General features: G+C 40.6%; 7 protein-coding genes across 7 annotated transcripts; 5 read left to right on the top strand and 2 right to left on the bottom strand.

Annotated features, from left to right (window-relative positions):
• Positions 1-446: 446 nt before the first annotated feature.
• ATC70_009023 (uncharacterized protein) lies at positions 447-825 on the bottom strand (the record flags this gene model as incomplete). The annotated part of the gene is made up of 2 exons (XM_064828264.1): positions 447-539; positions 598-825. 2 exons carry the CDS (start codon positions 823-825, stop codon positions 447-449), a joined length of 321 nt encoding a protein of 106 aa, XP_064685466.1.
• Positions 826-3,925: 3,100 nt separating this feature from the next.
• On the top strand, positions 3,926-5,620 carry ATC70_009022 (uncharacterized protein; the record flags this gene model as incomplete). Its single annotated transcript, XM_064828263.1, has 4 exons — positions 3,926-4,049; positions 4,147-4,332; positions 4,403-4,545; positions 4,658-5,620. 4 exons carry the CDS (start codon positions 3,926-3,928, stop codon positions 5,618-5,620), a joined length of 1,416 nt encoding a protein of 471 aa, XP_064685465.1.
• A 293-nt stretch (positions 5,621-5,913) lies between these two features.
• Positions 5,914-6,867, top strand: ATC70_009021 (uncharacterized protein; the record flags this gene model as incomplete). The annotated part of the gene is made up of 4 exons (XM_064828262.1): positions 5,914-5,969; positions 6,023-6,095; positions 6,148-6,282; positions 6,349-6,867. 4 exons carry the CDS (start codon positions 5,914-5,916, stop codon positions 6,865-6,867), a joined length of 783 nt encoding a protein of 260 aa, XP_064685464.1.
• A 458-nt stretch (positions 6,868-7,325) lies between these two features.
• On the top strand, positions 7,326-7,766 carry ATC70_009020 (uncharacterized protein; the record flags this gene model as incomplete). Its single annotated transcript, XM_064828261.1, has 1 exon — positions 7,326-7,766. The coding sequence occupies one exon, from the start codon at positions 7,326-7,328 to the stop codon at positions 7,764-7,766; it is 441 nt and encodes a 146-aa protein (XP_064685463.1).
• Positions 7,767-8,393: 627 nt separating this feature from the next.
• ATC70_009019 (uncharacterized protein) lies at positions 8,394-9,659 on the top strand (the record flags this gene model as incomplete). Its single annotated transcript, XM_064828260.1, has 4 exons — positions 8,394-8,581; positions 8,636-9,251; positions 9,311-9,377; positions 9,430-9,659. The coding sequence occupies 4 exons, from the start codon at positions 8,394-8,396 to the stop codon at positions 9,657-9,659; spliced, it is 1,101 nt and encodes a 366-aa protein (XP_064685462.1).
• Positions 9,660-10,164: 505 nt separating this feature from the next.
• ATC70_009018 (Tubulin-specific chaperone A) lies at positions 10,165-10,929 on the top strand (the record flags this gene model as incomplete). The annotated part of the gene is made up of 1 exon (XM_064828259.1): positions 10,165-10,929. The coding sequence occupies one exon, from the start codon at positions 10,165-10,167 to the stop codon at positions 10,927-10,929; it is 765 nt and encodes a 254-aa protein (XP_064685461.1).
• Positions 10,930-11,121: 192 nt separating this feature from the next.
• On the bottom strand, positions 11,122-11,769 carry ATC70_009017 (uncharacterized protein; the record flags this gene model as incomplete). The annotated part of the gene is made up of 2 exons (XM_064828258.1): positions 11,122-11,421; positions 11,473-11,769. 2 exons carry the CDS (start codon positions 11,767-11,769, stop codon positions 11,122-11,124), a joined length of 597 nt encoding a protein of 198 aa, XP_064685460.1.
• Positions 11,770-11,836: the final 67 nt, after the last annotated feature.

Below are 11,836 nucleotides of genomic sequence, written 5' to 3'. Positions count from 1 at the left end.
ACCTTTATAACTGACCATTTTGTAATGGTTTGTCAATGGGGCCGATGCTATAGATTAAAGATGAGTATTAAAAAAAAAAAAAAAAAAAAAAAAAAAAAAAACAAGCAGAAGCTACATCATCATGATGAGCGATGCAAACACATACACTTTCATGGTCGGAATATACGAGTGATAAAGCAGCACGAAATTTGGCTTCATTGAAAACTTGTTTTACAAATAGCACACATTAAATATTAGCAGTTATATACATTTGAACCTTTTTGCAAGCCAACTATGCCTGCATTGTACCAGGTTTTGCTACCACAACACAAACTCTGATCGTTTTTCATGGCACAGTGAATGAATGATTAAAGCAAACAACTTTTTTTTTTTATTGTTTATATATGTATGTACGAAATCTGTCTTATTTACATACAATGCACATCAAATTAGAATGCAACATTGCTTTATTTGTCTTCTTTGTCCTTCTTATCAAGATGTTCAATAGTTTCATCTTGCAAATTCTTAATTGGCCTGTCATGTTCCTTGTCAGCCTTGACCTTTGTTGAGGTGTCAGTATCTGTCATACACACACAATGAGCCCTAAAATGAACTTACAGCTGCTTCGCTATGAGATGCCAACTTTTCGTTCCATTCCTTATCCTTCTTGCTTAATTCTTTGTGCTTTTCTTTTTCGAGAACTTCGGGATCGTTGTCAGACATGTGAGAGAAAGCAGACATTGTTCTGACGGTAGCGGTATTAGTGATGGAGTTAGATAACAATGAGGTGACATAGGTAGAGCGATAGGCCTTGGTGACCTCGGTAACAGCAGTTTTGGCGTACATTTCTTTAGTGGATGGTGATTTATTGAAAGTTAGATTATAAAGAAAAAAAAAAAGTGAACCAAGCGGCTGCATTGCGTTGTATTTATAAGGCATTGGAAAATATAAAACTAAAAAAAAAAAAAAAAAAAAAAAAAAAATTATAGCCATCATATCAATGCCATCACCTCACACCAACGTCATTGTTGGAGAATAATCTACAAAAACTAGATTTAGGCGAAATGCATCACATTGCAAATATTATTGGTAAGCTTAATGGATACACATTCTTCCTCTTCGCGTGAAAATCAGCTCCTTTGTAAATCCCAATCAATGTTTACTTAATGATGAGGTCTTTTCAAGGTACTCACGCTATTCAGCGATGCTATTTATATATTTAGCAATTCTAGTGATAGCTGTATAGTATGATATCATCTCTCTTGAGGGTCTAGGGTATTGATACTCTAATTCCAATGATCTGCATTTGTCAGCGTGTTCTTTAGTACACACATTCACTGTGATTTGACATCTTATGCATAATTTAGCAAAGCTCAATCCACAGAATTACAGATGCAGATGCCATGTGTAAGTCTCTAACGAATTGACGCTACGGATTTATCGTTCGGTAAGTTATTGTAAGTGCAGTACATTATTACTACTGCAAAGTCAGCGCCTGAAGTATCCAGACATTTTTTCGCAGTATTACAATTGCTAGCCGATCAATCTCGCTATGCTCGATGACGGCGTTGCCCTGCTGACTCTCGCCGGAGACATTCCAAATAAGAGATAATAAAAATCTGGCATATCAAGTTGATTTCAAACGATCAATTAATAGTAAAAAAAAAAAAGGATATATCAGAGTTAGGAAGGGGGGTTATCCATTCGACTATATGAAATGTGGTTATCATCCGATGCTTCCTAATACATCCTTGGAGTATTTTTCAAGGCGCTTCCAATGATGTCAACTAAAATAGACGTTTTGATAGAACTTATTGAGCAATTTCAGAAAATACGAAATAAGGGTTTTGACCAAAATGCCAAAATTTTGCATATGATGGCCTCGTAAAAGTGGCTTCAGAACCTGCTTTGGGCCGAGAGAAACATTTTGGTTTAATATATACCGTAGTAAAAGTCTTCATTTTTGGTGTCAAAAACGCGATCGTTTGATTTTCGATAAAAACCATGAGGGAATACCTCATGCTTTTTGGTCGATTTTTGGCCATGTTTTTTTGGTCCTCAAAAAGTTGAGCAAAGGTATCAGTAAGCAAGTGCTAGCCGAAAGCAATTGTATGGTGCCATTCTGACGGTCTGAAGCGGCTTCCAACACGAGAAAACACGACTTAAATTTGGTTTGAATTTCGCTGTGTTTTGCATACTTTTGAGTAGCAAGAGGTAGTTGGACTATGCTATCTGTCCAGAGTTAAGCTGTTTCTGTTTGAGCAGACGGGGAGCATTATTCAAAAGTTAGATTCACTGTTACTGGCCCTTTGTAAGTGAACCTCCCTTGTTAATAGAAAGATAAGAGCCAATATTAGTAAATGTTGTTTGATACATTTTCAAAATTTTGTTTATTAGATTACAAAGCAAGAAACAGTGGAAATGTATAACAAAGAAGCATGCTAGTGCCAGAAGTGATTCCTGCAAGCCTTATTATTGCCAGTTTGCCATCAGGTGCCGTATCGTAACATTGGATGTGCTATCTGGACAGTAACTGCGGTTGTCGCCTTCTCCAAATCCCCACGGTATTTTATCAAATACCAAAAAAAAAAGATAATGCACCGCTGTATCGTACAATGGCATTATTTGGTATAAAATACCTGCAAACAGCCAAAAGAATGTCACCAAACAACATATCAGAACTCTCCTGATTTGTGTATTTCTTGGTCTCCATTTCCTCCATAGCAAGTCTCCAGATCAAATTAACAGGTCTTGTGTCTTTTTTTTTAAAGATGTTCCACCAGATACATTGTAGTAGTTGTAGACAGAAGGCTTGATATGACAATTCTTTACTGTATGAAATTGAATAAGCAGAATGAGAATCAAGGTATATACCCTACTTACAGTTCATGTCGTGAACATTGTAATATATTGCCGTATCGGAAGTGTCGACTCTATCTGTACGTGTCAAGTGCAGCGTGTTATTGGCTGGCATAAATGAATAGTCGGTGATGGCACAATGCTTTCCAACTGAGGAGTGGTATTCTTTGATTAGCATCGACACATCATTTTATGAAGCAATACTTACAAATATCATTTGGTAGGCGCTTTGTCTTTATCCGACTCAAATATTGAGCTTTACAGTCGTCAAAAAAAACACTACGTTGTAGTATAACGAGTACAAAATACATGCCGCCAACACAAAGTGAATGGAGGTGCGAAACGTCTCTACAGATAGATACAAGTTCATCTTGAGGAATAAAAAGAGCCATTGTTTGATTCTGCCAATCTGTAGCATTTTATACAAGCATCTGGAGATTGTGTCTCATTATCAAAAGTTGTAGTAGTACGTCAAACAAGGCATGTTTACACTCTTCTTATATAGACACAATGAATTGCGAAAGTCCACTAACACAAGCATCACAGATTGTCTGAATGTTGCATAAACATCTGAATGGCATATACTAATCGATAAAATGAACGCCTTGGATAGAAAGGAGCATGTATAGCAGCTCAATGTCTGATCAGCAATGATGTTGCGCACCGAGATGAATGGATCAGTTTGCTGTCGCTGTTGAATCTAGAGCACTAAAAGATGCTCAGAACGCTGCTATGCAAATCTCTGGACAGATTTTGCAGCTCCACCGTCTAAACCATGATGATTGCGGGGTCAAGAGTAGAGTGACATGTCAAAAACCATCATGATGCTTACTATCGATACGACGTCAAGTTGGAGCAGCTAATACACGGCCAATACTAGCGTCAAATGTTGCCCATGTAGAGAGGACTTAGACCTTTCATGGACCCTCTTTTTCACACACTGTATCCACCTCAAGACATGATACATCTCTTCGGAGTAGTGACTGGGATGCATCAATTTTAGCATGTCGTTTAGTTTCCTTTATTTTCCATTTGAGACAGATTCCTATTTTTCATTTTTCTTTTCTTCTTTCACTCAATTTCCATCATGGCTATTCAACCCAAGACAGCTGCATTGATTACTGCTGGCGTAGCAGTATCTGCTGGTATTGCTTACATGGTCTACTTTGATCACAAGAGACGCAATGACCCCAATTTGAAAAAGAAGCTCAGTAAGTGTTCCAACATCCCATGATTTTAAGAGGGACCCCGGTTTTTGTATATCCTTGTGCCCATCAAATGTTGACACCTGCATTGCTTTTTTTTTAGAAAAGGAAAAGAAGAAGGCTCAAAAGGAGATGAAAAAGGCCGAGGAAAAGGTCAAATCCACTGTTCTCCAAGTCATTGAGCAAGTCATGAGCGCTGCTGAAAAGGAGCCTTTACCTACTACTCCCGAAGCCAAGGAAAAGTATTTCATGGAACAAGTGGCTGCTGGCGAAAGTCTCTGTAACAGAGGTAAGTTGGTCTTTTTTTTGGGGGGGGGGGAGAAGATGTAAAATGCGGCTGTTGACCAACATGCGTTTAGGTGAGGCTTTCTATAATGATGCCGTTTTGCCCTTCTACTTGGCCTTAAGAGTATATCCTGCTCCTATGGAATTGATCATGATCTATCAAAAGACTGTTCCTGAGCCAGTTTTCCAAATGGTCATCAATATTATGGCTCTTGATGTAAGTACTTGTCAGCAATGAAGTTGTGTGTGAGGAGGGGAGATCAGCGAGCATGGGAGAGAAGGTTCATGCCAAAATTAGTATCAGATGCTAACTGCTCCTGATAACTTAGCAACAAAAACGTCAAAACTTGTTTTACGAAAAGTTTCCTCCCAAAGAGACCAACGTCAAATTGGCTGAATTGCCCGCTGGTGTCAATGAGGAAGGTACTCCTGTTGTTCGTCGCTCTCTTGCTGCCGACAAGGACATTTCTGAAGGCGAGGTCATCTACTCTGAACGTCCTCTTGTCTCTGCATTGTATCCCGAGCTGGAAGGATCTCACTGTAACTATTGCTTGAAGACTCTTACTGCTGAAAACAAGGTAGAATGTCCCAAGTGTGATTTAGTTGCCTTCTGTAGCGAAGAGTGCCGTCAAAGCGCAGATACTGATTATCACCAATATCTCTGTTCTCATAACAAATCAACCGAGATCAAGGAAGCGGATGAAGCAGAGGAAAAGAATGTCGCTTTGGAATTCCACGAAACCTCCAAGATTAGCAACACAAAGTACCCTTACATGATTGCTCGTTTCTTGTCCGCTATGGTTGCTGAAGAATTGAGCAAGCAGAAGACAGAGGAGAAGGTCGGCGAGACCACTTTTGGTGCCTGGGACCATGTTGATCGTTTTAGATATCTGGAAACCACCGCTAGCCCCGAATCTACTGCTGAAATTTCCATGTTGAAGCAAGTGCTTGGCCCCAAGGTACAAGGTATTAGCGAGTTCTTGTCTGACGAAATTTACTTGATGCTCAAGGGCAAGATGTTGTACAATGCTTATGGTATCCCTGCCTCTGCATCAGAGCAGGTCGAGGTTCGCCCCTCTGATGAACATGTGAGATCCACTGACCCCAACGCAAAGTACATTGGTGCTGGCCTTTACAAGATTTCCACTTACATTGGTCAATCTGATGAAAACGCCAACGTCAAGTTGACTTTTGAAAACGACAACCTCTCAGTTACTGCTCTCAAGGATATTAAGAAGGACGATGAGCTTCTTGCTTCTTACACTTTACCGGTTCCCAAAAAGTCGAACTAATCTTCTGATTTGATATGATCCCCCCTCCCTCTTTCTTTCACTCTTTCATATTTACATTTTTGACAAAATTATAAAATAGATTCTTGTACAGTATGTTTTTGAAATTTGTTGGCTTTTTCAGATGTTTTAGTAAGCTAATTTAAAAGGATTTATGCTGACTTGATGATGATGCTGTCATAACACATAAACTCGTTTTGTTGGGCATAATGCATTCTTTCAACCGGATTCACCCGCTTCATAAATGTCTATGCCTCCATTTTGACTACTTTTGACATCAGCGACTGAGTAATGAAATGAAAACTCGCCACAACATATTATTTTCCATTACACATCTTTTTCATTGCGAAATGTAAGTATTTAATCAATTTTGATAACAAAGCAAGGATAGTAATCATTGTACAGGGCTGACTATTGGGTTTCTCAACAAAGACACTGGTGCAAATACTGCAAGAAATTTGTTGCCAACAACAAACCTGTAAGTTTATGTGCTAGTTTCTTGGTAAAAGCCAACTGACATCATAACCTAGTCCATTCAACTCCACGAAAATGGTAGATCACATAAAGACGAAGTTGAAAGATTTCTGCGTGGAGTGTATCAAAAGGGGCGACAAGATCAAGAAGATGCAGAGAGCGTGCGCCGTGAGTTGGCACGTATAGAGCAGGTATGGAGAGCATCGCAGCAAGCGTGCAATGTAGCATAAAACCACCTTTTTCTTACACAAATGTAGGCAGCACGACACTCTGTTGGCATACAAGATAGATACAAATCATCGCCTGGACCCAGTAGTTATGCAGATAAACCAATTCGAAAAGCTACCGAGTATTACGTGAGTCCCAATGTACCCACAATCGAGGAACTGCGTCAACAGTCTGAGGCAGAGAAGGTCAAATTGCAAGGACGTGAGGAATGGGCAGTGAATAAGGAAATCGCCAAAGTGGGTGAATGGGAGACAGTAGTATCTACACCAGCATCAGTAGATCCCACTGAAAGCACTATCACCAAGAACGACCAAAGAGCAGAATCCACTTCAATGCATGATCAGGGCGCAGAGTTTCAAGACGATGATGAGGACCAAGAAGATTTGCATCACTTTAAAATTAAGGAGAAGGAATATCCTGTTGATTTAGACATAGTGCCTGAACAAGAACAAGACAGCGAGCCATTGACGTTTAAAAAGAGAAAGAACGACGGTGATGGCACCACGTTCAAGTCAAGAAAGAAGAAGCCTCTTCGCAAAAAGGATTGATGTGTGTGTGTGTGTTACATGACACCCAAATTCTCGCCAAAAAAAAGGGTCCTTTCTTCTCCTGTTTGTGGTGCTCCTTTTAACGCAGCTCCCTTTAACATCTTTTCAGGTGCATTTTGTATTATAAATTGCTTTATATGATGATTTTCTCCTTTTATATCTATTGAATCTGTATAATAAACAAGGGAGATGGTCGTTTTGTACAGAAAAAAAAAAAAAAAAGAACCCGTTGGCCATGTGATGCTGTTGAATCAAAAAAGTACACACATTTAAGCAGTAGTTTGTTGATCGAAATCATGATGATGGTGCCTCTTTCATTGGTGTGGTATTACATTTCTCTGTTATTTTGTTTTATTACTCGAAAGGCATATTTAAGCTTTTATTTTCTCCTTTTGGCTTTTTACATCTTCTCTTTTGCTTTAGCTTACCTTTTTTTTTTTTTTTTTTTTTTTTTTATAATGCCTCCAGAAGATGATGATCTGTGTGTCATTGGTGGATTCATAGTATCTCACACCATTGGCCATGGATCTACAGGCCAAGTCAAGTTAGGCATTCACCGAAAAACTGGAATTAAAGTAGCCATCAAGGTCATTTCTCGCAAACAGCTATCCACATCGCTCAAGATAACACAGGCAGTCGAACGAGAATTGGCTGTATTGCAGCTATTAAACCACCCACATCTCATCAATATGTACCAGATATTGCAAGATCTTAACAACATCTATTTCATAACAGAATACGTGCCTGGTGGTGAGCTCTATCATGTTCTCAGCGATAAGAAAGAGGGTCGCATTCCTGAAATCAAGGCGAGAGAGCTGTTTTTTCAAATTGCCAGTGCATTAGCTTGGTGCCATGCCAGACACATTTGGTACGCTTGCAGTTCTGATTGTCGCTTGTAAATTTGATCTAACCATTTACTAGCCATCGTGATCTAAAACCAGAAAACATCCTCCTCAGCAGCGACAGAAAGAACATCAAGATCGCTGATTTTGGAATGGCAATTATGCAACCAACGAATAGACTACTAAAGACAAGCTGCGGGTATTGATGATATCATTATTATGCTACATTCTATTTATATTAACTACAAAAAAAAAAAAAAAAAAAAAAAGATCGCCTCATTATGCTAGTCCTGAAATTGTGAGAGTAAGCGTTCAAGAAACAAATCCAATTATCTTTATTGACAAGCCTACTCAATTAGGGAATTCCTTACTATGGCCCAGCAGCAGATGTGTGGTCTGCTGGTGTTATTCTCTATGTGCTGTTGACTGGGACACTTCCATTCGATAATCATCACATTGGCAAATTGTTAACAAAGATTAAAACTGGGCGTTTCAGACCAATGCCAGAATGGGTATCTCCTCCAGCCAGAGATCTTGTGTATAGAATGTTGATTGTTGATCCCAACAAACGCATTAGTGTGAGTGGTACACTGTACTGTTGTTGTTTATATGACAGACTTACCCTCTTCGTTTGCCGAGTAGTTTAACGAGATTTTACTCCATCCTTGGATGCAATCAACGCAGATGGGTGACACCCCATTTACCATGCATTCGTTTTCATTTCAAAACAATAATCCTTGGCATGATGAAAAGTTAAAATCACCCATCTTGTTCCAATCAAATGATCTCGATGGTCCTACCAGAGAGACCTTAAAAGTGCTGTGGCGGGACCTCAGTCATGATCAAATTATCACTGCACTGCAACAGAAAGAGTAAGAGGTAACCCACATGTTTGTTTCACTAGAGACTCAACACTGATTTCATAGGCCAAACATACAAAAACTTACCTATCAACTTTTGCAACAACGACGTTTGGAAAGATCGACACATTCTACCTGTGACACAGAACAAATGGGCCTTCCATCGCCTCCAAACAACGGTGACACACCTTGTGATTTCCATCGAAATTACTTTGAATATAATGACGATAGTGACCCTTTGCTATCTCCACCTCCCGAGACAAACGGTTGCTTTGATGGCGCACCACAGTTGCAGTCAAACAATCATCATCACTATGCATCAAGATCATCTGACTATTGCAGCATCAAACCGCTCTTCCATCACCAGCCCACCAAGACACCCATCATCATCCAGCATATCATTAAAATTAGACCTCTCACGCATCTATCGACACCTAATGTAGTCTCTATCATAGAATCAAAATTACAACAGCATTCACTCTTAATATCTCCCTCGTCACCTGCCACCACTGTCACCTCCCTCGCCACCAACCTGAAAGCCCTTGAGAACAAGATCACATCATTCTTTGCATTTGAAAAGCCCAAACAAAAACTGCGCCATCGAAAAGAAAAGGTATCTACCTGTTGTACCGCTACATCAGAATATGTAGCTGCTGGCAAATTGCATTACATACTGTCGCAGGTAAGCACCTACTCACCATGTCACTGTCCAATACCTCCCACTCATGCGCATTATTAAAGCACTTTAAAGGCACAATGAGCGGATGCATATATCCCGACGGCCGAGTGATTTGGTCTGGCAAGCTAGGTAAGATTTCATCATTGCACGGCAGACACTATCATTGACCATTAGATCACAGGCCCTATTGACATTTGCCATCACAAAATGAGCTTTATATGCAACATCAAAAAGGCAGCAGTTTCCCTGTACAAAATTTCATTCATCATTGAAAAGCAAGATGTACTTCGTATGACTCAAATCATGGACATGCTGGATCAGTATGAACTCGACTCAAATGCCGTTATACAAGCAAACACTTGGACTGAAAATAGCTGTAGCATCTCACCGTTGTATACAAAAGGCTGTTAATAAAATACCAACTCTTTTGCATATAGCATTGATATCACTTAATGCCGTGCTCCTCAGTCTCTGTGGTATATATGTGATAGTGTCCGGACCGAGAGTTGATCGAAATCTATCTGCTATTCTCAACTCCTCCCTACCGCCTGCCCAGCCAGCCTATCCAAATTTCTCCAATGGGCATATGGACCATCCAAAGGAAAGCAGATGGGTAAATCCTCCTCTTTTTCCACTAGTTAGGCAAGTATTCATACAAGGAAAACGATGGATGATTGCATCTATCTCTACATCGATGTGTATTGCAGTGCTGAACAGATATGATGGATTCATCCATGTTTTGATGGGATGTTGATTGACCGATGCTAATGATTATTTCGCCTCTTTTTATATATACACTTTCAACACAACCTACAATACAACAACCTATACACAACCTATACTCCATGCTATTGATACACTTCATCTGATTCAATGCTATGTATTCAACCACTATTCAATTCGTCGATATACAGTTATGGGTCGTGTTATTCGTGCTCAGAGAAAGGGTGCCGGATCCATTTTCCGCTCCCACACCGTTGGCCGTAAGGGTGCTGCCAAGTTGAGAGTTTTCGACTTTGCTGAGCGTCACGGTTATGTTCGTGGTATCGTCAAGGACATTGTTCATGATCCTGGAAGAGGTGCTCCTCTCGCCAAGGTTGTCTTCCGTGATCCCTACAAGTACAAGCTCCGTACCGAGACCTTCATTGCCACTGAAGGTATGTACACCGGTCAATTCATCTATGCTGGTAAGAAGGCTACCTTGAACATTGGTAACGTTATGCCCTTGGCCTCCATGCCCGAAGGTACCGTTATCTGTAACGTTGAAGAGAAGGTTGGTGATCGTGGTTCCATTGCCCGTACCTCTGGTAACTATGCCACTGTTATTGGTCATGGTGATGATGGTAAGACTCGTATTCGTCTTCCCTCTGGTTCCAAGAAGGTCATTCCCTCTACCTCTCGTGCCGTCATTGGTGTCGTTGCTGGTGGTGGTCGTATTGACAAGCCCCTCTTGAAGGCCGGTCGTGCTTTCCACAAGTACAGAGTCAAGCGTAACAGCTGGCCCAAGACTCGTGGTGTTGCCATGAACCCTGTTGACCATCCTCACGGTGGTGGTAACCATCAACATATTGGTAAGGCCTCTACTATGGCTCGTGATTCTCCTGCTGGTCAAAAGGTCGGTTTGATTGCTGCTCGTCGTACTGGTCTCCTCCGTGGTACCAAGAAGATCAAGGATGCTTAAATCTTTTAAATTTCTACTACTACTACTACTCTGCCTTTTGTATTCAAATGGGAATAAAAAACGACACAAAACGTACATACACACAGACATCCTGGAAGATTTGAATGAGGAGGGATTTTATTAGATAATGCATAGAAAGGGGAGGCTAGATTTATGAAAAGTATGTGCTTGAGAGATAGAGAGAGAGAGAGCTTAAAGGGTGAGCATTCTTCCAAATCGAAGACCTGCAACAGCCAATCCAACAACCTTGACCGTCTCGAATCCAATGTAAGCACGATGCGCCTTGGGAAACTGCTCGTCTTCATGGCCTGTGCGATCAATTTGCTTTGCCTTTTTGTTCAATGTGGGGAGTAGGTAGACAGCTTGAATGGCAGTTACAGTAGCAGGAATCCAAATAGATCTAGCAAGCACGCCATCGACGAAGCCATGATTGTCAATGATTCTCTTGCGCCATTCACAGTAGAGATCCAAGCCGAGAACACCCACTACAATCTACACACAGTGTTTGTCAGCTATGTCACCATTGACATGTCAAAAACTCACCTCGATCTTGTTGAGCCAGTTGAAGCGCTGTCTGCCACAATCTAATTTCTGCTGATCACTAAGATGGGGCGATTGCAAAAAGAGTGGTGTCTCGAGGAAGCTCAAATTGAGTGTTGTCGCAAACCAATACGTGTTGACAATGGCCAAGTACAATGTCAAGTCTCTTAATGATGTCTTTTGCCACAATTTCTTGTGTAAGACGATTTCGATGGCAACAGAGGGAACCAAGACTTTGACAGCTGCGAGTGGATCTTCCAAGAAGTGGGTACAGCAGTTGGAGAATGAGGTGTTGGGCATATTGAGCAATATAAGATTGAAGCAAACGAAACAGCTAATTCAAAAAAAAAGTCTCCTACGCAACATT

Source organism: Mucor velutinosus (assembly GCF_035048745.1).
Source record: "Mucor velutinosus strain NIH1002 chromosome Unknown tig00001563, whole genome shotgun sequence".
NCBI lineage: Eukaryota > Fungi > Mucoromycota > Mucoromycetes > Mucorales > Mucoraceae > Mucor > Mucor velutinosus.
This window is presented reverse-complemented; position numbering and strand designations above follow the sequence as displayed.